This window comes from Anomaloglossus baeobatrachus, chromosome 2, assembly GCF_048569485.1.
Source record: "Anomaloglossus baeobatrachus isolate aAnoBae1 chromosome 2, aAnoBae1.hap1, whole genome shotgun sequence".
Classification (NCBI taxonomy): domain Eukaryota; kingdom Metazoa; phylum Chordata; class Amphibia; order Anura; family Aromobatidae; genus Anomaloglossus; species Anomaloglossus baeobatrachus.
The window spans coordinates 54,278,771-54,303,190 of record NC_134354.1 but is presented as its reverse complement, the minus strand read 5'-3'; the positions used below and the strand labels follow the sequence as shown (position 1 = coordinate 54,303,190).

The following is a 24,420-nucleotide window of genomic DNA, read 5'->3' as shown; positions in this document are numbered from 1 at the left end:
CACACTGTAAACCGGGTTCTAGAATACTGTATATAAGAGCCAAGGCCGCTCTGTAGAACGTAAAAATTACTTTTATAATACTCACCTAGGGGGCGGTCCGGTGGGTGTCACTAGTCTACGGTCCGGCGCCTCCTCTCTGCTACGATCGCCGTTATCCTTCTACCCAGACCAGTATGGATGACATTTCTTACATCATCCACACAAGCCAACATTGTGGACCTGCACAAGTGCACTTCTCTGTCCTGATCATGGCAGATCAATGTATTGTAGTGCGCATGCGTGGGTGGTCTTTAACCTTTCCTTTTGACTGCGCATTACAGTTCTTTGATCTGCAGGGCAGATCAAAGTGCGCCTGTGCAGGACTGCAATGACAGCCTGTGTCGATGACACTACAAAAAGCATTTATCACTGGAGGACTGGCTGTTGGGTCCCTCAATGATCACAGCAAAGGGGGTCCAGTGTGAATGGAGTGGTAGTGTGCACGTGTGACCATTGCTTTGTTCACAATCGCGCATACGCAATACCACTCCATTCACACTGACTTTGGGACCCTGTTTCTCGGGATCAGTGGGGGTCTTAGCTGTAACACCACCACCAATGATACATTTATCACCTAACGTGTAGATTCCTACTACCCTTATACTACCGAAACCCAATACACATCCTGTATTATTATTGCTTTGAACATAAACGTCACGATTAGGGATGATTGAATACCTCAAATATTCGGCTTCGTGAATATCCAACGAATAGGTCGCCGCTATGCGAATATTCGATGCGCAATGTAAGTCTATGGGAAGTCCGAATAGTTCCAATTAGTTGTTATTCGGGTTTCTCATAGATTGCGCATCGAGTATTCGCAAATAGTCGAATAGCGGCAACCTATTCGTCAAATATTCGCGAAGTCGAATATTTGAGGTATTCGATCATCGCTAGTCACAATCTCATAAGTTATGCAAGTGAATGACAAACTTTTCAATGCTTCCCCTTATCAGCTTCAATGACATTTTTTTTAATTAATTAATTTTTTAACTTAAGTTTTTGAATTGACTTCCAAAAAAGTTTTTAATATACATTCGGAAACTGTTTGAAATGTTTTAACGATGAGCGTAAGTGGAACTTGGTTCTGAAGTTATGTTGTTAATTTTTCATTAATCTATTTTTTGAAAAAGTATTTGCACCCTCCCCCACATTACCAAGTACTGTATACGTCTCTTATATTACTACTCTCTGCACGTACAGATGTAGTAGAGCTGAATATGTCATGAATGCCAATGAAAGAAAAAAAAATGGTCATCAACCATAAACTGTTGGTTTATCTCAATGCACACATTTGTGCCGAATGACAAACTCATCCTACGTCCATGTGTATTGCGTCTCATATGACCAGGCTTTTCATATTGTCAGCAGATGTTGAGTCAGATGGATCAAAATATATTGCGAAATCACAAAGCGCACATGTAGCAGAGCCGAGTTTGTCAGTGGCCAAAGAGATACTTTTTTTTTTCAATTTGGGTTAAAAAATCCGAACAAACAAAAAACAACAAAAATATATTGTAGTAGATATTGCGTTATCTTAAAGTGGAGTTAATGACAAATTCATCTCTCCTACATCTCACCACCAACAAAGTTAATTAGCGAAGTAACAAAGAAAGGAAGAGTGCGGAGGGCTTACCTGTGCCGATAGCTGAGAGCAGCAGTGCTGTCCGCACACTCGTGTGGCCGGTTGCCCTAGTTGTGTCCATCCAAAACTTTGGAGGCAACGAGTTTCTTCGAGGATGAGCGCAAATCCAAGCTGGAGTCAACGTCATATAATACACAATAAGCTCAATCAGTATCTGGATGTGACTGTGTCCTTGTCACCAGCAGCCTCCTTCATACAGAGCTGTGAAGCCGCTGTGTCCCCCCCCACAGATTTTCTTTGTGTGTGAGAATTCCCTGCTCCTTCCTCTTGTATTCCAATAGCTTTTCCTGGTGCCTCCATTCTCAGATTTCACATTTCTGCTTGGTGGGTGGCAAGTGTTGTTTTTTTTTTTCCTTTTAAAGATACAGCTCTGTGTGTGATATCCTCCAGGCGCCTCCATCTCTCTTTGTAAAAAGTTAATAACATTCCCTTATCTGTTACGTACAATGAAGTAGATGTCAATTTTCATCTTTAACCAACTGGCAAAACTATTTTTTTTATCTTCTCATTTATGAAATTTTTCAAAAACTTTGAGATATTTTTCAATTAAAAAATTTGCATTTTTAAGTTTTAGAAAAATTCTTTGAATTTCTTAGCGGGAATCAGTTGTGAAGTTTTGTCTATATCTTCTTTTCATCCGTGTTTGCGCCCATCCAGCATTTCTTGTTTTGAAATAGATATTATAAATTAATAGCAAAAATGTACAAGACTTGACCGGCTTCTCCAGACTCATGTGGGCCTTTGGGTGACCCAATCATTTTCAACTTTTCCTTCTTGCTATTTTTTATATTTTTTGCGCAATACAGTTGTAATACGTTTTTTTTTTTCTTTTTTTATAGTACAAATTGTGACTTTCATCATTTTGGGGTCCAGGGAACTTTCTGTTCTTTGCTTTTTCACTTTTTTGGAAGGAGAAAACACCAAAAAGCAGAAGTTCTATCATTTCAATTGTATTTCATTTCACAATCCAGAATATGGGATAAATATTTGTTTGGACAGTTAAACACGCTGTGAAACTAAATATATTTTTCTATTTTTACTTATATTATGGGTGGGTTGTCAACTTTTTTTTAAATATTTTTTATTTTTTACATTTTTTTATTGTTTTTTTTTAGGGAACTTGAGCTTGTAATCACCCGCATTGTCCTGCCCCCCACCCCTGGTGGGGACACTGGCACTGCCACATTCCCGGCCATTGAGCGGTGGCTGCTCCTTCCCCATCTCCTGCTGCTGACTCCCAGGGCCTGCACACGCCGCACAGGCCTCCTGGGAGCTCACTTTTTCTTACAGGGCCAGTGCACCCTAATCCAGAAGTACCTCTCAGCCTATGGCTGAGTGGCACTAGGTACTTAAGGCACCTTCCCCTTAACACTAGAAGTCCCAGAAATTTCGAGCTCCCCCCTGAAGTCCCGAAAGAGGGTCAAATGACCCTTAGTCAATTATATTATTAACTACAATAAACTGAATAGAACTAACTAGAAATAAATGGCTAAACTCAATGGAAAAACAACAACCTCCTGTGGTGCGACAGTAATGGCCTTAATTACAGAACAAAAGACGGTGAATATAGTATGTTAGCTAAAATCCTTTTAGGTCATTCGACCCATCTCTGGGTTCTAAAAGTTGAAATGTTAAATGACCCCTCTCTGGGACTTCTAGTGTTAAGGGAGGTGCCTGGGCAACGTGGTACATACATTGCTAGTTGTTAGGTCCCTTGTGTTGCCGCTGCTATTGTGCTGCTGTGTGCCACATTGTGTGTTTCAGTACCTGACGTAACCACTTCTGCAACTATCCATACCAGCTGTATCTGCCGAATCCGCTGTTGCAACTACCCATAACATTTGTATTTGCTCAACCCACTGCTGCAGCTATCCATACCAGCTGTATTCACTGAAATCACTGATGCATTCCTCTGTATCAGCCAAGCCTGCTGAATCAGCCATCCCGGCTGAATCTGCCATTATAGAGACTGTCAGGGTCCGTACCTCTGGCGCCAACTGCCGAGGTACAAAGATCCCCTGGCTGCTACCTACCAGCATAAGCCTAACCCCACCTCCTGTGGTTTAGTGAAATCTTGGTAGCCATTCAGGTACACTCCTACAGGTCAGAGATCGGTGCATTTATCCAGTGCGTCCACGCCCCGCGAACGCTACAAGACTGAACAATGGCTTTTTTTTCTGTCACTTCTTAAATGTCATTGCTTTAATTGTAACAGGAAAGTGTTGTGTTATTATATTTCTATGGGTACCACTCAGGTTCACGAGATTACCATATGGTGCAGCACTATTCTGCACAGCTTCACTCTTCAGTTGGCCATGGAGACAAATGGATCTAGGCTAATATTAAGAAATTCTTGGAGGCCATCAATTCGAACAATATCCTTGTTTCACACCAATCACATTAATGATCACCACCATTATGCAAGATCATATGATCTCAGGCGGGTTTCCCCATAATGCCTTTCAGCTATCACATCACATGTTATTCCACAGCCAGTCAGAGGAGACAATCATAGCATATGTGGAGCCCCTGACCTGATCAGGCACCACTGAGTACTGCACCCATGCTGGGAGCAGTACAACACAGGTAATCCAAAAGGCTGACCGGGGTGTGGTTACACAGGCGCATAGTAATCAGGTCAACCACATTGACATTTGAAGGGACCCCTGGGTAATCCAGGAGGGGGCGTGGCCTCCATCTCCACTCAAGGGGTGTGGTAGAGAGCCTGCTTGCTAAGTTGCATAGGCAGGTACAGAGGGGAGGGAGTAGTGAGTCGGATCAGTCTGAAGTGAACCTCAGGGAGAGCAGTCGCAAGGAGACCCTGCAGGCTGTCACTAGTCAGACACCGCAGGTGCAGTGGTTACTGACGGAGGAAAACGGTCACCTGGTAATGCCGCCCGAAATCCACCCAAGGCTGGAGTGCAAAGGGGTGGTGAGGACGGGGACTGCCAGGAGAGGACCAGGCCACACGGGGTTACAGGTCCCCAGAGCAGGGTCCCATTCAGTTGGCATGCCAAACCTGCAGGTGGGGGTACTTCATACCCTCCACCATAACACCACAGAGTCCAGAGCCACGTAGCAACGAGAGGGCCCATGGTTCACAAGAGGCAAGCAGCCGGAGTGACCTGGTCCAGGCTACAAACAGACAGGCCGAAAAAAGAGAGAACAGGCAGAAGCAACTTCCCTGGGTGACCCCGTAGGACTACAAGTCTGGGTCACCACAAAAACACAAGGGCTAAGGAAGGCGAGTCAGTAGCCACCCTCACAAGTCAGCCTGAAGGAATTCCTGGTACCACCTGTTCATCACAGCTTCGCCCGGGTTACTCACCCCTGCCACCTGAAAGTGAGTAAACACCCTGAAAGACATTCTTGCTGTGCGTTTGAGTCATTCTGCGACCTGCGGTTCCACACACCCAAACTGGGCCCTGTGGCCAGCCTCACTCTCGGGAAGCTACTATATCTAACTGCATTCAACATCAGCCCCAGGCATCCCCTAATCTGCAGTGACGGTCGCCCTGACCGCAATACCGAGAGTGGCGTCACGAATCCTATAGAAGTCAACCTATCTGTGACCAGAAGGACCCAGGACGCGCCGTCCCTGAAGACCCGGAGATGACCTGAAGGTAACGGAGCCACGGGGCGGCACACGTATATAAAAGCTGAGGCAAGGAGTGCGGCAGCCATTTTACTGGATATCTGTATAGTAGTGGTGAAGCATGGACCGAGGGCCCTCCGCTCTGCAGAGGAAGTCACAGTATAAGACAGTGTGGCACCCTGGACAAGCCAGGACGTCACAGGTACTGCGACAACACACCCCACACCCCGGTTAGGAACATCAAGGTCAGACACAAATCCTTGTTGCCTCCCTCCAGGGGCTGATGTCCACACCAGGTGGGGCGGAGCCAGGCGGTTGGCTCCACCCACTGAGGAGTTCACAGTCCTGGAGGCGGGAAAAGGAAGGCAGTTCAGTTAGGGAAGTCAAAGTGCGAGGAAGTGGTAGTAGAGGAGCAGACTGACCGTGTCCGGGTACATGGCCCGGGCACCTGACAGCAAGGTTGGCAGACGGGGGTGACCGTCTGCAGGAGAGGCCGATTGATGCACAACCGTAAGAACCGGGGACGGGCGGTGGCCCGCCGGTACCGGATCGGAGAGCGAAGAGAAGCCAGCACCATCCGGCAGGGCCTACGGACCCCGACCAGGCTAGGAGTCGCCGTAAAACCGGTCAAATCCGTCAGCGACGCGAACCTCCGGGGTTTCCCAGCAGTAAAGACCCGACTGAAAGCAACCGTCCACACCGTGAGGGAGAGAAAGCTACCGCCAGAGCTAGAGCTCCCAGGGCCAGAGCCTGCGGGCAAAGGAAGGGATCCCTTAGCCAACATACCGCTGGGGAGCGGGCTATTAGTGGGAAGTCATTGGGGCCGAGAACAGAACACCGGTGCAGGGAGAGACAGTTACCGCCAACCTACCGGGAGTGACCGCCGCAGCCGTCTGTGGGACTCGTCCATCCAGCCGTTTGTTTTACCAGAGACTCCGTGTGCGTTACTGGCTGAGTAAGTACCACCGTGCCGTCTGGCACTGCGCTGCCCCGCGACCCTGCACCCGGCCAGGCCCCGCAACCCACCTTCCGACCTCCACCACCGGGCCCCGGGACCACCAAAAACCCCCCTACCCACGGAGGGGAGAAAACATCTCAGCTGCTCCCTGTCAACGCTCCCGGGATCCCCGTACAGAGAAGCGGTGGTGTCCCAACCTCACCACAAACCCCTCCGGGGTTTCCCAGCAGTAAAGACCCGACTGAAGGCAACCGTCCACACCGTGAGGGAGAGAAAGCTACCGCCAGAGCTAGAGCTCCCAGGGCCAGAGCCTGCGGACAAAGGAAGGTGTCCCTTAGCCAACATACCGCTGGGGAGCGGGCTATCAGTGGGAAGCCATTGGGGCCGAGAACAGAACACAGGTGCAGGGAGAGACAGTTACCGCCAACCTACCGGGAGTGACCGCCGCAGCCGTCTGTGGGACTCGTCCATCCAGCCTTTTGTTTTACCAGAGACTCCGTGTGCGTTACTGGCTGAGTAAGTACCACCGTGCCGTCTGGCACTGCGCTGCCCCGCGACCCTGCACCCGGCCAGGCCCCGCAACCCGCCTTCCGACCTCCACCACTGGGCCCGGGACCACCAAAAACCCCCTGTCATGGACAATGTACCTAAACCAAACCACCCCTTTCCCTCACGGGCGAGGAGCGCCGCTCGAGTCCCCGGGATCCGGCCCACCGCTCGAGCCACTGACCGAGCGAGCAGCAGCAGCAGCCGGACCCGAGCAGTGGGTGAGCGCAGCATCCTATCCTCTGCCCGCGACAACAAACTTAACGGGTAAAGCAAGAAGAAAGTTTATTTATCAAGGTAACAAATGTAAACTGCAGAGCAGCAGCGGGATAGGGACAAAAAGGAACAAACGATAAAAGAGACAACTCCAGATACAACAGTGTAGAATTTTATCTGAGGTGGATGGCCCAGGTCGCCACAACTAGTACCGTAAGCAATACAAGTTCAAATAGCAATATAACGATATGCACATGTACAACATTAATCAATCCTACTGTATCCACTAACCTGGCTGGTCTCCTCTAAAGGAACCGTGCGGATACTGCACTCTCACTATGGAGGCCAATACTGGTTCTTTCACCGAGTCACCGCCGTACCCGGGCACTCACTCTCGGCTCCGTCCGCAGGACCGGTCTGCTCTGGGGATTATTGGTACGGTGTTGCGCACTTCACTCATGGAGGGCGATGCAGGACTTTTTTTCCCCAAATTTTGCTGGACATCTGGGCTTCTCAGGCAGGGATCTCTGGCAGGCTAGATCCCGACTCTCCTAAATCTATCCCTCAGCACATCCTTGAATCCACACTGTCCCACTTCCTGCTTCTCTTCTCTCTGATCAGACCACATCAGCTCCAGCAGCAGGAGACCTGGGCCATACCATTATGCTCTGCTAGTGAACCAGTCTCTTAAAGCCACAGTACAACACAATCTGAAAGTCACAGTGAAGCAACGTCCTTAGTAGGGACTGCACTCCCCTGCAGTGGGACATTAGAGCTCAGCCAGAGACGTAAAGAGAGCCATAAAACATTGTATAAATATTACAGCTAGCATGTGATAGCATAGAATTAAAGACTAGTGTGTGACATAAAGTATAAGGCCACATGCACATATTGAGTATTTGGTGAGTTTTTTACCTCAGTGTTTGTAGCCAAAACCAGGAGTGGAACAATCAGTGGAAAAGTATAATAGAAACACGGGCACCACTTCTGTATTTTTTACTCACTCCTAGTTTTGGCCACAAACACTGAGGTAAAAAATCCCTCAACATGTACACATAGTGTGGCGCCCCTGACCTGGTCAGGCACCACTGAGTACTGCACCCATGCTGGGGACAGTACAATACAGGTAATCCAGAAGGCTGACAGGGGTGTGGTACACAGGCGCATAGTGATCAGGTCTCACACATGTACCCATGAGAGGACCCCTGGGGATCCCAGGAGGGGGAAAAGCCTTGACCTTCACTGGAATAGTGGAGGGGGCCAAAAGCCTCCATCTCCTCTCAAGGGGTGTGGTAAGAGAATCTGGTTGCTAGGTGGCGTAGGCAAGAACAGGAGAGGAGGAGCAGTGAGTCAGTTAGAGGAGAACTCCAGAGGGCTCAGTGAGGAGCAGACCTGTGGGGTTGATGCTGTCTAACAGCGCCCGCGCAGTGGCTACTGACGGGGGAGAACGGTCAACTAGGAGTGCTGCCTGAAAGCCAGCTTCAGCTAGAGAGAAAGCACGGAGTGGGAAGTAAGGAGACTGCTAGAGAGCACCAGGCCCAACCGGGCGGCAGATCCCGAAGCGAAGATAGATCCAGCTTTCTTCTGCTAAACCTGCCGGTGTGGGGCTCTCAAAGCCCACACCACAACACCACAAAAGCCGCAGCCACGTAACCGCAGTGAGGGCCCATAGGTCACAGGAGGCAAGAAGCTGGAGTGGCCTGGTCCGGGGAACAAGCAAACGGCAAACAAAAGGGGGAGAGAGGCTGCAGCATCTTCCCTGGGCGACCCCCATAGGGACTAAAAGTCGGGGTCACCCCAAACCACCAAGGGCTAAGGAAGGCGAGTCAGTAGTCACCCTCATAAAGTCAGCCTGAAGGATACCTGGTTCCCATCTGGTTCATCTCAGCTACGCCCGGGCTACTCACCCTGCCATCAAATGTGAGTAAAGCCCTTGAAAGACAGTTCTGCCTGTGTGAGTCATTCTGCGACTTGTGGTACTACAAACCTACACCGGGCCCTGGGGCTTGCCTCACTCTCAGGAGGCTATTCCAACTAACTGCACACACCATCAGCCCCAGGCGTCCCCTAACCTGCAGTGGCGGTCCCCACTGACCGCAATACTGAGAGTGGCGTCACGATCAAAACCGAAGATTCCCTACCTGTGACCAGCACCAGCTACGTGGAGTCCCTGAAGGTATGCACCGATACAGCACCGGCGGGGCTTCACAATAGCCTAATACAGATTTAAAGGGGTTGTCCTTTTCCTGAAAGTCTGCACCGATTCTACGCTACATCAGACTTCTGATTCCTCACAACATACATATGTGGCGCCCCTGACCTGGTCAGGCACCACAGAGTATTGCACCCATGCGGGAGCAATGCTTCCAGGTAATCTCCAAAGGCCAGGATGAGGTGCACACACAAACATATAGTGATCAGGCCTCCCACATCACCAGAGGGGACCCTTGAGTAGCCAGAAGGAGTTAACTTTCAATTCCCAGCTAGGGGTGTGTTCAGGGGCTGGTTGCTAGGAAGCAGGGCAGAGAGAGAGGAGGAAGTGAGGGAGTCGAGAGGAAGGAGTTGAAGTGTATGGAGGGGGAGCAGAGAAGCTCCCGTGCAGACAGGTCCTGAGGAGTGCTGTAGCTGAAAGCGGAGGAGAACGGAGTACTGTGGGTCGGCCTGAAGAGCATCCAGAGAAAGAGGGGTGGCTGAGTACGGAGATCCCAGTATCCGAGCACACAAGGGGAACTAGGTCCCCAGAACAGGCAGCAGATCATACAGAGCTGCTTAACCTACAGGTTGGGGGGGGTACTTCATGCCCTCACCACGACTACACAGAGCTTGAGCCAAGCAGCACACCAGGCCCATAAGGGGACAGGGCCAGAAGCCATCCCACCAAGGCCACGCTGCCGGCAGACGAGCCAGAGAGAGGGGAGCAGGGTGGTAACAGCTTCCCTGGAGGGGTCCTACCACGCTTCAAGCAAAGGACCCTCCCAAAACAGAAGGGGTGCAAGGAAGGCGAGTGGACAGCTACCCTCAGAACGGCCTCCTGGAATTCCTGGTTCCACCTGGTTATCACAGTGTCGCCCGGGCATCTCACCGTGACCTCCAAACAGTGAGTAAACACGTTAAAAGACTTCTTGGACTGTGTTTGAGTCATTCTGCGACTTGTGGTACTACAAACCCACACCGGGCCCTGGGGCTTGCCTCACTCTCAGGAGGCTACTATATCCGACTGCACCCACCATCAGCCCCAGGCATCCCTTAATCTGCAGTGGCGGTCCTCACTGACCGCAATACTGAGAGTGGCGTCACGATTAAAACTGAAGATTCCCTACCTGTGACCAGCACCAGCTACGTGGAGTCCCTGAAGGTATGCACCGATACAACACCTGTGGGGCTTCACATCTTCTGGCGTCACGAACAGGATAAGGACTAGACCTGTTCAGACAGGTGACCGTGTGCCTCAGAGGTCCGACCGCAAAAATTGAACCGCCGCCATATTGCCATCTTCAAAAGCGCGCGCTGCAGCCCGCGCGAGGGAGAAGAGCACCGCCCACGAAGAGGTGTGGCCGCCCCAGAATCCCCACAATTCAGAGAGCGTTCTGACCCAGGAAGTGGAAAGGGAGCGCGCAGATTTCTGAAGAAAAATGGACGCTGCAGGAGGTAATGCCCCTGGTCAGGGCGACGCAGCCCAAGCGATGCCAGCCCCTGTCGCGCTGGACGCCGCAGCGCCTGGTGCCGGTGCCGCGGTCGCAGCTGCGCCGGCCGAGGTCGCCCCCATAATGCCAGTGTCCTTGTTGTATGCCCCAGGGGCGCAATGGCTGCCTCAATACGCCGGTAAAATAGACACGCTGACCGGGTTTAAGAAAAAGATCAACACCCTGCTAGACATGCACGCGATGACTGGTAAACAGAGGGCCGCTGTGGTGCTGGGACAATTGACTGGAGCAGCAGAATTGGAAGCTGAGTCCTGGGCCAATGATGACCGGAGCTCTGTTGAGACCATCTTTGCCAAACTAGCAGCTGCTTTTGAACACCGCACAGAGGGAGAGCTGAGAACGGACTTCTATCACTGCCGTCAGAAGCCCCAAGATAGTATAAGAGACTATGCCCTCAGGCTGCAGGCTGCACTACGGGCTCTCAAGCTGGTGGACCCTGTCAGTGACCAGGAAGGAAACCGGATGATGAAGGAACAATTCCTGCGGGGCCTGCGCTCTCCTGAGGATGGGAAGCAGATGAAGCTGTGGTCCCTGGAACACCCTGACGTGGACTTTGCCATTCTGAAAGACCGGGCAGTGAAAGCACTCCAACCCCCTGTGGACACAGACCCTGCCAGTTCCACGGCTGCAGGAGCAGAATCCTCCACGCAGGCCCTGATGACTGCAAAAGGACTCAACGCGCCAGCAGAGACCATAAGTACGCTATCCTCCCAAGTGCAGCAGCTCACTAAGGACGTCGCACAAATCCTGAAAGCAATGCAGTTGCCCTCAGAGACCAAAGTCCCTCATCAGATCCTGCTAGCCGACAACCCAGAGGACGTCCCTTGGATGCGGAGGAGAAGGGGTCCCCCAACTCGAGGCAGGAGCAGTGATCGCTATGACTCAGCTGGACAACCCATCTGTCGTCGTTGCCAGAAGGCAGGTCACTATGCAAGGGCCTGTCCTTTAAACGAGTCAAACCTGGGGCCGAGGGCCAGTCCTCAGGATTAAGAAGATCAGGCCCAAGTCGCTGCTGTGATCAGTACGTGGGTGGACGTCCTGTCCTGTCCATCGTCTTGGACGGGATCCCTACCCCGGCATTATTGGACACCGGCTCTCAGGTCACCACGATCCCGCATGTCCTTTATCGGAGGTTTTGGTCGGACGGCGATCTCCGACCACCGGACCCCTCCCTCACCATCTATGCTGCCAACGGACAACCTATAGACCAGATCGGGGTCAAAGAGGTAACCATAAAGGTGGGAAGGCAGGAAATGAAGGGACAAGGACTGATTGTTGTGGACACTGATATTAGAGAAAGGAACCCGCAAATGATTTTAGGCACTAATGTCATAGAAAATTGCCTAGAGGAAGTGTTGTTGTTGCTTCACCAGATTGTTGAAGGTGCTGAGGGCAGGTCGCAAAGAGCCTTGCAAAAGGAGATCCGAATCATTCTGAGGAAGCAACAGGTAAAACAGACTGGCGGTGAGATTGGTAGTGTACGGGTGATGGATTCTAACCCCATTGTGATACCCCCACGGAGTGAAATGATGATGTGGTGTAGAGCAGCGGTAGGTCTCAGAGGACAAGATTACCAGGCTGTACTAGAGCCCACTCATTCAGACCACTGGCCCACGATTCTGATAGCCAGGGGGGTCGTTGATGTACACAAGGGACGAGTGCCTGTACGAGTGTTGAACTGTGGGGAGGAGGAAGCCAGACTACCAAGGTACGCTACCATAGCCAAACTGTTTACATGCTCAGATGACGCCATAACACCTGTAGGTCCCCTGACACAAGCTGACTCAAAAGAGGGCGAGACCTCCCAAAAGCAGTTAGAGGATTGGTGCCAGAAACTACACGTGGGGACTGACTCTACACCCGACTACCAGAAACATGGGGTTTACAGGGTCGTGCAGGAATACGAGCAGGTCTTTAGTAAGAACCCACTAGACTTTGGTAGGATCAAAGGGGTGCAACATCACATACCCACAGGCAGTCATCCTCCCATTAAGGAAAGACATAGGCCTATTCCACCAGCCCATTACCAGCGCACAAAGGACATGCTGAAGGACATGAAGGAGGCAGGAGTCATAAGGGACAGTTGCAGCCCCTGGGCAGCTCCCCTAGTCCTGGTGAGGAAGAAGGATGGCACGATGAGGATGTGTGTGGATTACAGACGGATAAATCAGATAACACACAAGGATGCCTACCCTTTGCCAAGGATAGAGGAATCCCTCGCTGCCTTAAAAACCTCCAACTACTTTTCTACCCTAGATCTTACTAGTGGCTACTGGCAAGTAGCTGTAGCAGAGGAAGATCGGGAGAAGACGGCCTTCACCACCCCAATGGGCCTCTGTGAGTTCAACAGCATGCCATTTGGACTCTGCAATGCCCCCGGGACCTTCCAGAGGCTTATGGAATGCTGCCTAGGGCACCTCAACTTTGAAACCGTCCTGCTCTACCTGGATGATGTCATCGTGTACTCCAAGACCTACGAGGACCACCTGAAACACCTGGCTGAAGTCTTTGAAGCACTATCCCGATATGGAATGAAGCTGAAACCATCCAAGTGCCATTTACTGAAGCCAAAGGTCCAGTACCTAGGTCACGTGGTCAGTGCAGAAGGAGTAGCACCGGACCCAGAGAAGGTCACAGTCATCCAGGAATGGCCCACACCTACTACCGTCCGGGAGGTACGTCAGTTCCTTGGCTTGGTAGGCTACTACAGAAGGTTCATCAAGGGCTACACGAAAATGGCAGCGCCTTTGCAAGAGCTCCTGGTAGGCCACCCAAAGAAGAAAGGAAAGATCTCCGGCCCGCCATTTCACTGGGGAGAAGCAGAAGAACACTCCTTCAGACAAATGAAAGGGGCCTTGACGGGTGAAGAGATCCTAGCCTACCCTGACTACGGTCTGCCATTCGTACTGTACACGGATGCCAGTAATGTGGGACTGGGAGCAGTGCTTTCACAGGTGCAGGGAGGCAAAGAGCGTGTGATTGCTTACGCCAGCAGGAAGCTCAGGCCTACTGAAAGAAACCCAGAGAATTATAGCTCATTCAAGCTAGAGTTCCTGGCCATGGTATGGGCTATCACAGAGCGGTTCAAGCACTACCTGGCAGCCACCAAATTCACTGTCTTCACGGACAACAACCCCCTGACCCACTTGGATACTGCTAAATTGGGTGCCATGGAGCAGCGTTGGGTAGCCCGACTGGCGAATTATGACTTTACTGTCAAGTATCGAGCTGGCCGCAAGAACGGCAACGCAGATGCTCTGTCCAGGATGCCTCACCTAGCAGACGAGGGTGAAGATGTAGATGATCTTGAAGAGATTGAGCTGCCAGCGTTCCATCGCCATGGAGCAAAACAGTGTCGGCAGTCGCGTGCCCACCGCCAAGAGGTGACCCTGAACCCACTACCTCACTACAACTGGAAGGAGACCCAGGAAAATGATCCAGCGGTAGGCTTGGTAAAGAAACTGATCAGCCAGCCTGGCGCCAGCCTTGACAAAGGAGCCCCACCTGAGGCACAGTACCTATGGAAGGAGAGGGGTCGATTATTCATCTATCAAGACAAACTTTACAGGAGCATCATTGACCCGAGGACGCATGAGAAGGTGTGGCAAGTGATTGTACCACAGAAGGATACGAGGATGGTGCTAGAAGCCTATCACAATGGTGCAGGCCACTTTGGTTGGAAGAAACTGGAGGCCCTACTTAAAGTAAGATTCTACTGGGTGGGCATGAGATCTGCCCTAGAGAAGTGGTGTCGAAACTGCGGGCCTTGCAATCTTAGAAGAAAAGACCAGCACCGCCAGAGAGCACCACTCCAGCCCATCCAAACTAAACGGCCCCTGGAGATCGTGGCCCTGGACCATGTAAAGTTGGCACCCAGCAGACAAGGCTACAACTACGCTCTCACTATGGTTGACCACTACTCCAGATTCCTGGTGGTAGTACCAGTCAAGGACTTGACAGGTCAAACTGCAGCCAAAGCTTTCCAGACACACTTCTGTCGACCACATGGCTATCCAGATCAAGTGCTCACTGACCAAGGACCAGCCTTTGAAGCTGAAGTGTTTAAGGAGTTTTGTAACCTATACGGCTGCCAGAAGATCCGTACTACGCCTTACCATCCTCAGACCAATGGCATGTGTGAGAAGATGAACCACATCATTCTCGATCTTCTGAAGACGCTCCCATTGGAGGAACGAAGTCAGTGGCCAGAAAAACTGCCCGATCTAGTGGACATGTATAACAACATCCCTGTGAGTTCCACGAACTGCACACCGGCATACCTGATGAGGGCCAGACCAGGGAGGTTGCCAGTAGATCTGGAAATGGGAGTTGAGACCCCTGAAGACCATCAACAAGGTGCTGATTGGGATTCCAACCGCCAAGCCCAATACAAGAAAGTACAAGAGTGTGTGGAGCGAAGCCTGACTCAGCAGCGTGAGAAACAAGAAAAGGCCTACAATCGAAAAGCACCTGCTGTTCCTTTGATGCCGGGAGATATAGTTCTCAAGGGAAAGAGAAGGCGTCATAAACTTGACAATCACTGGGAAGAAGAACCCTATACTGTGTTACCATCAACGCTTAGCAATGAAAAGACATGCCTTATCAGCAAAGATGGAGGAAAAACAACAGCTGTCGTTTCTAGAGATCGCTTAAAGAAATGTCCTGAACAACTAAGAATCCCTGAAGAAATTCCCGACCCTTTGCCAGTTCAGGAACCAAAAGAAAGGATGATCCATACTGCGCTTGGAGATTTTCCAGCAAGTTGGCCTCAATACAATGGAGCAGTTGTTATTCCAGTCATTACATTCACTCAATCTAGAGAAGTAGGAGACCTAGAAGCACCTGTTCAGAACCTAGAAGTGCCAAATGTAGCTGAAGCAGAAAACCACGCATTGGTATCAGTACCCAGTACACCCAGAATTCACATTGAGACACATACATCGGGTGGGAGGACACAACCTCAGACAGATGACAGTATAGTACTGCGTAGATCAACCCGCAGCAACTTTGGTCAGCTCCCATTACGCTATAGACAAAGTACAGTTTAGTTCAAAGTGACTGTATGAAATGTAATGTTTAACCTGTTTATAGTTAAGCAACGTTTAAGCGAAATGTGCCCACAAGGACTATTGTGAGACCTTCTTAAAATGTTAGACCACTGGTTATGAACTGGCTTTAACCACAAACTTTTGTATTGTAAAAAGTTGCCTTCTTGGTACCAACCCCAGAGTCTGCCTGTTGAGGGGCATGGCTCTGCACCAACAAGGGGGCACGCCTGTTTATGGGGCCTGCCCTCCAACACTCGGAAGCGGGTACGCCTGTTTATGGGGCCTACCTTACACCACTCCCCTCAGGAGAGGAAGATTGGAGGAAAGGTCTGGGGAATGTGATGGCCCAGACCTGGTTACCAAAAGGACCGGTGACCTACCTCCTGGAGGTTTTTGGGTGGGTTCGGACATGTGGGTGGTTGGTGGTGGAATGGTACCTGGTATGTTTAAATGTAAATAATTGCCCCTGTGTGGGAAAAGTTTGTAATTACCTTTTTTCTTTCTCTTGTCTTTGCAGCCCGAGGACGTGCTGATGATAACTAAGGGGGAATGTGGCGCCCCTGACCTGGTCAGGCACCACAGAGTATTGCACCCATGCGGAAGCAATGCCTCCAGGTAATCTCCAAAGGCCAGGATGAGGTGCACACACAAACATATAGTGATCAGGCCTCCCACATCACCAGAGGGGACCCTTGAGTAGCCAGAAGGAGTTAACTTTCAATTCCCAGCTAGGGGTGTGTTCAGGGGCTGGTTGCTAGGAAGCAGGGCAGAGAGAGAGGAGGAAGTGAGGGAGTCGAGAGGAAGGAGTTGAAGTGTATGGAGGGGGAGCAGAGAAGCTCCCGTGCAGACAGGTCCTGAGGAGTGCTGTAGCTGAAAGCGGAGGAGAACGGAGTACTGTGGGTCGGCCTGAAGAGCATCCAGAGAAAGAGGGGTGGCTGAGTACGGAGATCCCAGTATCCGAGCACACAAGGGGAACTAGGTCCCCAGAACAGGCAGCAGATCATACAGAGCTGCTTAACCTACAGGTTGGGGGGGGTACTTCATGCCCTCACCACGACTACACAGAGCTTGAGCCAAGCAGCACACCAGGCCCATAAGGGGACAGGGCCAGAAGCCATCCCACCAAGGCCACGCTGCCGGCAGACGAGCCAGAGAGAGGGGAGCAGGGTGGTAACAGCTTCCCTGGAGGGGTCCTACCACGCTTCAAGCAAAGGACCCTCCCAAAACAGAAGGGGTGCAAGGAAGGCGAGTGGACAGCTACCCTCAGAACGGCCTCCTGGAATTCCTGGTTCCACCTGGTTATCACAGTGTCGCCCGGGCATCTCACCGTGACCTCCAAACAGTGAGTAAACACGTTAAAAGACTTCTTGGACTGTGTTTGAGTCATTCTGCGACTTGTGGTACTACAAACCCACACCGGGCCCTGGGGCTTGCCTCACTCTCAGGAGGCTACTATATCCGACTGCACCCACCATCAGCCCCAGGCATCCCTTAATCTGCAGTGGCGGTCCTCACTGACCGCAATACTGAGAGTGGCGTCACGATTAAAACTGAAGATTCCCTACCTGTGACCAGCACCAGCTACGTGGAGTCCCTGAAGGTATGCACCGATACAACACCTGTGGGGCTTCACACATACACCACACACTCAGGATTTTCTGGTGTTGGTGGCACAATCCAGTGGACACTGTGCATGTGTAATCAGAATGTGGCTGGGTGTATGCATATCACATACATCACATAACCACCTGGTCTAGCTGCCAGCAGTGGATAATCCTGACAGTGTGTGGTGCGCCGACTGTCAAGAGTCAGTTACTGTAGACTTTTAGCAAAAGATAGGACAACCCCTTAAACTGAGATGAATAGAGATAAGAGAGTCAGAGAGTCTGATATACTGCAGCACAGGTTGACACAGATAGCTTTGGGCTCCAGAGCAAAACACCATATGGGCCTCTTATTATTTAATGTCTCCTCATATAGGACACCTTTATATGTCTCTAACAATTGTCAAATAATTGTTAGCAATAAAATTAATTCCTTCAGACATTTACCTGTCATCCAATGGATAGTAGGAGAACAGCTTGTAGCACCCCCTTACTCACTGGGCTCCTGTACAGCTGCACTTATTGCACCAATGATATGTCTGATCTAGTACTGCAGGGCCAGGGGTGTAAGTGTGATTATAATGCTGCTGTAATTCAGTTACAATTTAATTCTTGTATTTATGCAGAAGCAAGCCTCCAATATTGGGTAAAGAAAAAGCAAACATTTAATTCTATGAATAACTCACAAATTGTGTCACATCGAGTACTGACGTTTTTGCAAATATAGGTTAAAGCACTCCTCTTGTGAGTTTTTTTTTTCTTTTTTAATTTCCTCTCTGAGCTGGTACTTTATGTAAGTCCCCAGCCCCCTGTCTAAAGCACGCTTTACACGCTACAATATATCTTACGATGTGTCGGCAGGGTCACGTCGTAAGTGCCGCACATCCGGCATCGTAAGGTACATTGTAGTGTGTGACAGGTACGTGCAATAGCAATTGAACGTTAAAACGTTCATCGCATACACGTCGTTGAATCCTGACGAATTGCACGTCGGGTTGTTCAGTGTTCCCGAGGCAGCACACATCGCAGTGTGTGACACCCCGGGAACATTGAACAGATCTTACCTGCCTCCCGCGGCTCCAGCAGGCAATGCGGAAGGAAGGAGGTAGGTGGGATGTTTACGTCCCGCTCATCTCCGCCCCTCCGCTTCTATTGGCCAGCTGCCGCGTGACGTCGATGTGACGCCGAACGTCCCTCCCACTCCAGGAAGTGGACATTCGCCACCCACATCAAGGTCGTATGGACGGGTAAGTACGTGTGACGGGGGTTAATCGTTTGTGCGGCACGTTCAACAAATTGAACGTGCCACACATACGATGGGGGCGTTGCAAGTCACATACGATATCGTATGCGAAATTGCAACGTGTAAAGCAGGCTTTAGAGTTCGGTTCCACTTGCGATTTTTATGGATGAGTGCGATCTGATAAAACATCGGATTGCACTCGCACCAGTGTTAATCAATCAGGCAGTGTCCTTCTGCTATTTTTTTCCTCACCTCTAATCGTGCTGAGGATCAAATTGCAGCATGCTGCGTATGGCTGCGTAGATCACACCAGGCTTGCTAATGCAAGTGTATGGGTGCGAGAAAAATATTGCACGGCATTACATACGTATGTTATACGGATGGCATACACATGTCACACAGATGCTCTGCTGCGAGTGTAAGCTGAGTGTCATGCCCCTGTGATCCGATCCTACGATCACAGCACAGCTGTGGAGGAGAAGGCAGGTGCTGTGGAGGAGAGGGAGGGACTAATCTCCTTGTCCTCTCCATTGTCAGCTGATGTGTGCCGCCCCCACGCCAGCAGCCGGGCTGCTCGGATCCGGATCCGCGGTGTGGCTCGAGGGATCTCCGGACCCAGGGGCTCGCGGACACTTCGAATAAAAAGGGGATGGATTGTATGTGGGATTTTCTATATAGTCTGTGACGCCACCCACGGCGTGTGGTAAGATGGGGTACCACCTCTGCTATTAGGGAGCACCCGGGGGCGTTGGGATGGCAGCTAGTTGTTTTTAACCCTCCGTGGGTAGGGGTGAATGCCCTGGGGCCCAATGTCACTGTGCTGAGGATGGTGGCTGCAGGGGCCGGCGCACCCGGTCGGACCGGGGGATGTTAGCGTACTCACAGTCAAAGAAATCATACAAGTCCAGCGTTTAACCAAGGTGCCAGTGGCCGGCCGCCGCAGCCGGGTGTATTCTGGTCCCTTACCCGGGGTGATAGTCTGTGTCACTTTCCTCTGCACGGTTTAGTTCTCTTTGGACTTCCTGGTGTGGAACATGAGAGTTCGCTCCCAGAACTACGGGTGGGAGCCTTGGCCGCAGACGCTGACCCGTGGGATCTAAAGGGGCCCTGGCGGATGCCCTATCCCTCGCTCGCGGTGGGCTGCTGGTCTGCTCTTTTGGGACAGGACCTATAATCCTGTCCTCAACTGGTGAATTAACAAAGCCGGTAGTTCCGATCCTTGCTTCAGGGTCCAAGTACCTCCTCTGTGCACGGTTTCCGGGTCGGTTCTCTGGTGTCGGTACCGGCGGGCTCCTACCCTGTCCCGGTCCACCTCGGATCTCCGGCAGCCGTCTTCTGACAGACACGGACCACCGTCTGCCACCTAGCCAACATGCTGGGGCTCAAACCCTGACGCCTTTCCTCTCTGGCTTCCACTGGAACTTCACTTTCTCCTCTCCTCTTTCTTACTCTGCACTCTCCACTGTCAACTCAACTGAACTGAACTCTCAACTGAACTGTCTCTTTTTCCGCCCCAGATTCTCTAGACCCCTAGGTGGGCGTTTTTTTTCACCTGGTCCCGCCCACTGGTGTGCCTTTACTACCCTGGGGAGGGGTGACTAGGGTTTTGCCGGCTCGGTGTAACCCTGTGAGGGATGGTGTTGTGTGGGAGTCTAATTTGTGTGTGACCATCTGGAGGCGCCAGGGCGTCACAGATGCGATTATCACACTGCACTCCGGTGTAATGTGAGTGCAATGCGAGTTTTCTCTTGCACCCATAGACTTGTATGGGTGCAAGAGAAAATTAATCGGATTCCACATACAGCATGCTACAATTGGATCAAATTAGGGCTGAGAAAAAAATGGCTCATGGGAGCAGCCTTATAGAGTAACATTGGTCCTAGTGGAATGTGATTATTTATCGCATTCCACTCATTCCGTTTTACTCGCAGTGTGACCTTAGCCTAAATTTCCAAACCCTGTGTGACATCTATCTATCTAATTAACCACACTCCAATGTTGTCTCCTCTTCAGCTTTAGGCGGGCTTTGCACGTTGCGACATCACAAGCCGATGCTGCGATGTCGCACGCGATAGTTCCCACCCCCGTCGCAGCAGCGATATCTTGTGATAGCTGCCGTAGCGAACATTATCGCTACGGTAGCTTCACATGCACTCACCTGGCGTGCGACGTCGCTCTGGCCGGCGTCCTGCCTCCTTCCTAAGGGGGCGGGTCGTACAACGTCAGAGCGACGTCACACGGCAGGCGGCCAATAGAAGCGGAGGGGCGGAGATGAGCAGGAAGTAAACATCCCGCCCACCTCCTTCCTTCCGCATAGCCGCCGGCGGCAGGTAAGGTGATGTTCCTCACTCCTGCGGCTTCACACACAGCGATGTGTGCTGCCGCAGGAACGAGGAACTACATCATACCTGTCGCGGCACCGGCATTATGGAAATGTTGGAGAATACAACGATGATACGATAACGACGCTTTTCCGCTCGTTAATCGTATCATCTAGAATTTACACACTACAATGTCGAAAGTGACGCCGGATGTGCGTCACTTTCGATTTGACCCCACCGACATCGCACGTGCGATATTGCAACGTGCAAAGCCACCCTTAGACTCCTGCAATTAAGATACTTTTGGTTACATGATGTATTGTCACAAAGGTGCTTAAGCAGTTCTATAATTAGAATATAAACCCTGGGTCCCCAAGGAAAATGGTGGCCCTGTGAAATTGACCAGTTTGTTCTCCCTTCTTCCTAATGCCAGTCCTGCATACCAATCCTGTTCAGTTTTTATGACTCCTACAATTATGAGACCTTTGATTACCTCATGTCACATCAAAGGTCCTTAAACAATCTTAAGCTCGGAATACAACTGCTGGGGTCACTAATAGAATGGGGTACCTGAAAAATTGCTCAGTCTGACTCCCCCTAACGTCAGCTCTGACTGTAACTAGGGTTAATTTTTTGAATAGGGCTTATATTTCAAGCATTCTTCAAAAATCCTGTAAAACCCTGTTATTTTGGGGGTAGGTCATTATAAATCTTTTTGAGTTGGAGGTAGCAGGAGGTGGTAATTATGCAAAAGATCCGACAGATCCACTAATCTATTCAATATATTTTTAATGATGTTAATGTTCATGTTCAGTAAATGTTCAGCTTTGATAACGACTGTAAAGGTCAGCACACACGGCGAGTAATACGGAGCGAGTGGAATGCGATAAAAAAATTGCATTCCACTCTGACCAATATTACTCTATGGGGCAGCTCCCATGAGCGATCTTTTTTCTCAGCCCTAATCGGACCGAGAAAGCAGTCACAGCATGCTGCGGGTGGAATGCGATCCTGTTTCACTTGCACCCATTCAAGTCTATGGGGCGAGAGAAACTATGTATTGCACTCACATTACACCGGTGTAGCGCGAGAGCAGTGCGATTCTCGCATCAGCCAGCCACGAAGGAGATAGGGAAATAAAACTCTCCCTCTCCTCCGCAGCACCGGCCTTCCCCTCCGCAGCGCCAGCCCTCCCCTCCGCAACTGTGGTCTGATCACACTATCAGACCACAGTCGCATGACACTCGCATGACACTCGGCTCCCGCTGTGCTGTGAGCGTGAGCTGAGTCTCATGCGAAGTCTCACACTAATCCCTGTGTTCCCTCAGCCTAAAGGTTACATTTCGACAAAATTTACATAAAAAGGGAGAGCTTTCTTTAATGTATTCCGATTACATAATTTTTGTGGTCTGGAGCTTAATTTTTATTTATTTGCAGTGGGTCGTTGAGACTTTGCACACATCCTAAGGTCTGTATTGAGAAAGCTGGATGTACATGTGATCACTATTGGGCCAAGTCCTGGTTCGTCCCCTTCCTGTTGCTACAAGGTGGATGGAGTTGACCAAAACTCCCCTCCCTAGAAGAACTACATTGTTAGCTGGGGGTGTGGAATCAACCAACCTGTCATGTAATCTCCAGGGATGAAAAAAAGATCAGCACCCTAATGGTAGTGGGAGTGGGAGTGGGAGTGGGAGTGGGGGGGGGTTGGTTGCAGTGGTCCGTGGATGTTACAAAACTACAAAACTCAGCCTGCCAGGGACTGGAGACCATTAATCTACAGCTTGATTTTTTACACTTTGAATTACTCGTTATTGTAGTGTTAATCTGCATGTACATAGAGTCAATCCGTAGATCACATATTTGGTAGCAGATCGCCTCTGGGTGTAGCTGATGTACTGCCATCTTTCCTTTGCAGCAGAGGAAACTTCAATCACCGTACGTTCGGCATGAGCCGTCTCAACCAAAAATGTGTTTTGGACTTATAATTCGCAGCAACTCCCAAGTTAGAAATAGGAATAAAAATTAGTTTAGATTTCCCCTAAGCAGCTTTAGTATTAAAATGAATGGGATACTTAGGCTGAGATATGGATAAGTGTTCCTGTGATCATTTTTCAACAAGTGATTGCTCGCAGCGCTGATTCTTTACAACAGAGGAGCGCGTTAACATTCAAAGCACGGAAATCAGCTGCAAGGAGATGAAATAACTGCAGCGTACGGCAATAATTGTGTATTAATATCACACACAGAATTGGGTTTCCAAAATTGTGTTTCCAAATTGAAAGTGAATTTTTCTTCCCCGTGTTGTTCTCGTACTCACAAACCAAAAATAATGTAATGCTGAGGCAAGTCAGACCTTGCTTTTATCCATTAAAGGGTGATTACATTTTGTACAACCGTTTTTACACACTCTTCACTAATAAGAACTTTATAATTTGGGGTACACAGCTCCTTTACAGACCTAAGTGTCATCATAGTGACTGACTATAAATTAGTCTGAACCATTCTTTTATTCCTGCAATGTCTCTAAAAGTAAAAAAAAATACAGATTTAAAGTTTTTAATAAAAAATCCAATTGGTTTATACATGCAGTTCCTCTGTTGATCTAAGTATCTCCATGGTTACAGACTACAAACAAAACTGTGTGTAGTCTGGTCCTATGTTACTCTGTTCCCAGTGTGCTGATCTATATATTGTAGAAAGAACAGTTGGATGTAAGTAACTCATAACTGAAGGATCACTCTACACACAGTTTATTTGTAGTCTGTAATTATGGCACCACATATGCTGAACAGGAGCTGTGTAATGCTGGCACCAGTGTCCCTGTGCTAACTTCCTCCACTTGGCAGCAACGACGGTGCACTCACCATCCAGGCTTCTCTGCGGTGCCTCTGGTCCTTGCTGCAGCTTCCTACTCCTGGGGCCTGCGCACGCTGCATAGGCCTCCTGGGATCATGCTTAGGGCAGCCGATTCCAGCAAGTACCTGCTGTGCCATCCGTGACTCAGTCTGTTCCTATTTGGTTGATCCCTGGGGTTAGCTGCCACAGAGTCAGGGACTGCCCTGGAGTGGCACCTGGCAGCCACCTTACAGTACAAGCCTAATCTCACCATCAGAGGCTCTAGTGAAGATGAGAAGTCGCTGAGTTAAGGCCGCTTTACACGCAACGACATCGCTAAGGAGATGTCGTTGGGGTCACGGAATTCGTGACACACATCCGGCCTCATTAGCGACGTCATTGCGTGTGAAATGCACGAGCGACCGCTAACGATCAAAAATACTCACCTTATTATTGATCGTTGACACGCTGTCCATTTCCCAAATATCGTTGCTGTTGCAGGACGCAGGTTGTTCATTGTTCCTGCGGCAGCACACATCGCTACGTGTGACATCGCAGGAACAAGGAACCTCACCTTACCTGCGGCCGCCCGCAATGTGGAAGGAAGGAGGTGGGCGGGATGTTCGTCCCGCTCCTCTCCACCCCTCCACTTCTATTGGGCGGCCG

The 24,420-nt window shown here is 50.3% G+C and overlaps 1 protein-coding gene and 1 long non-coding RNA gene across 2 annotated transcripts in view; one reads left to right on the top strand and one right to left on the bottom strand.

The window, feature by feature from the left end:
* CYYR1 (cysteine and tyrosine rich 1) overlaps positions 1-1,951 on the bottom strand; it is a 160,652-nt gene extending 158,701 nt beyond the window's left edge. The window contains exon 1 of the mRNA XM_075333046.1: positions 1,676-1,951. Coding sequence (XP_075189161.1) covers positions 1,676-1,811 — 136 coding nt within the window. The 5' untranslated portion in view covers positions 1,812-1,951. The remainder of the gene's footprint in view (positions 1-1,675) is intronic.
* Positions 1-24,420, top strand: part of LOC142282816 (uncharacterized) — a 362,565-nt gene that overhangs the window by 265,972 nt on the left and 72,173 nt on the right. The window lies entirely within an intron of this gene.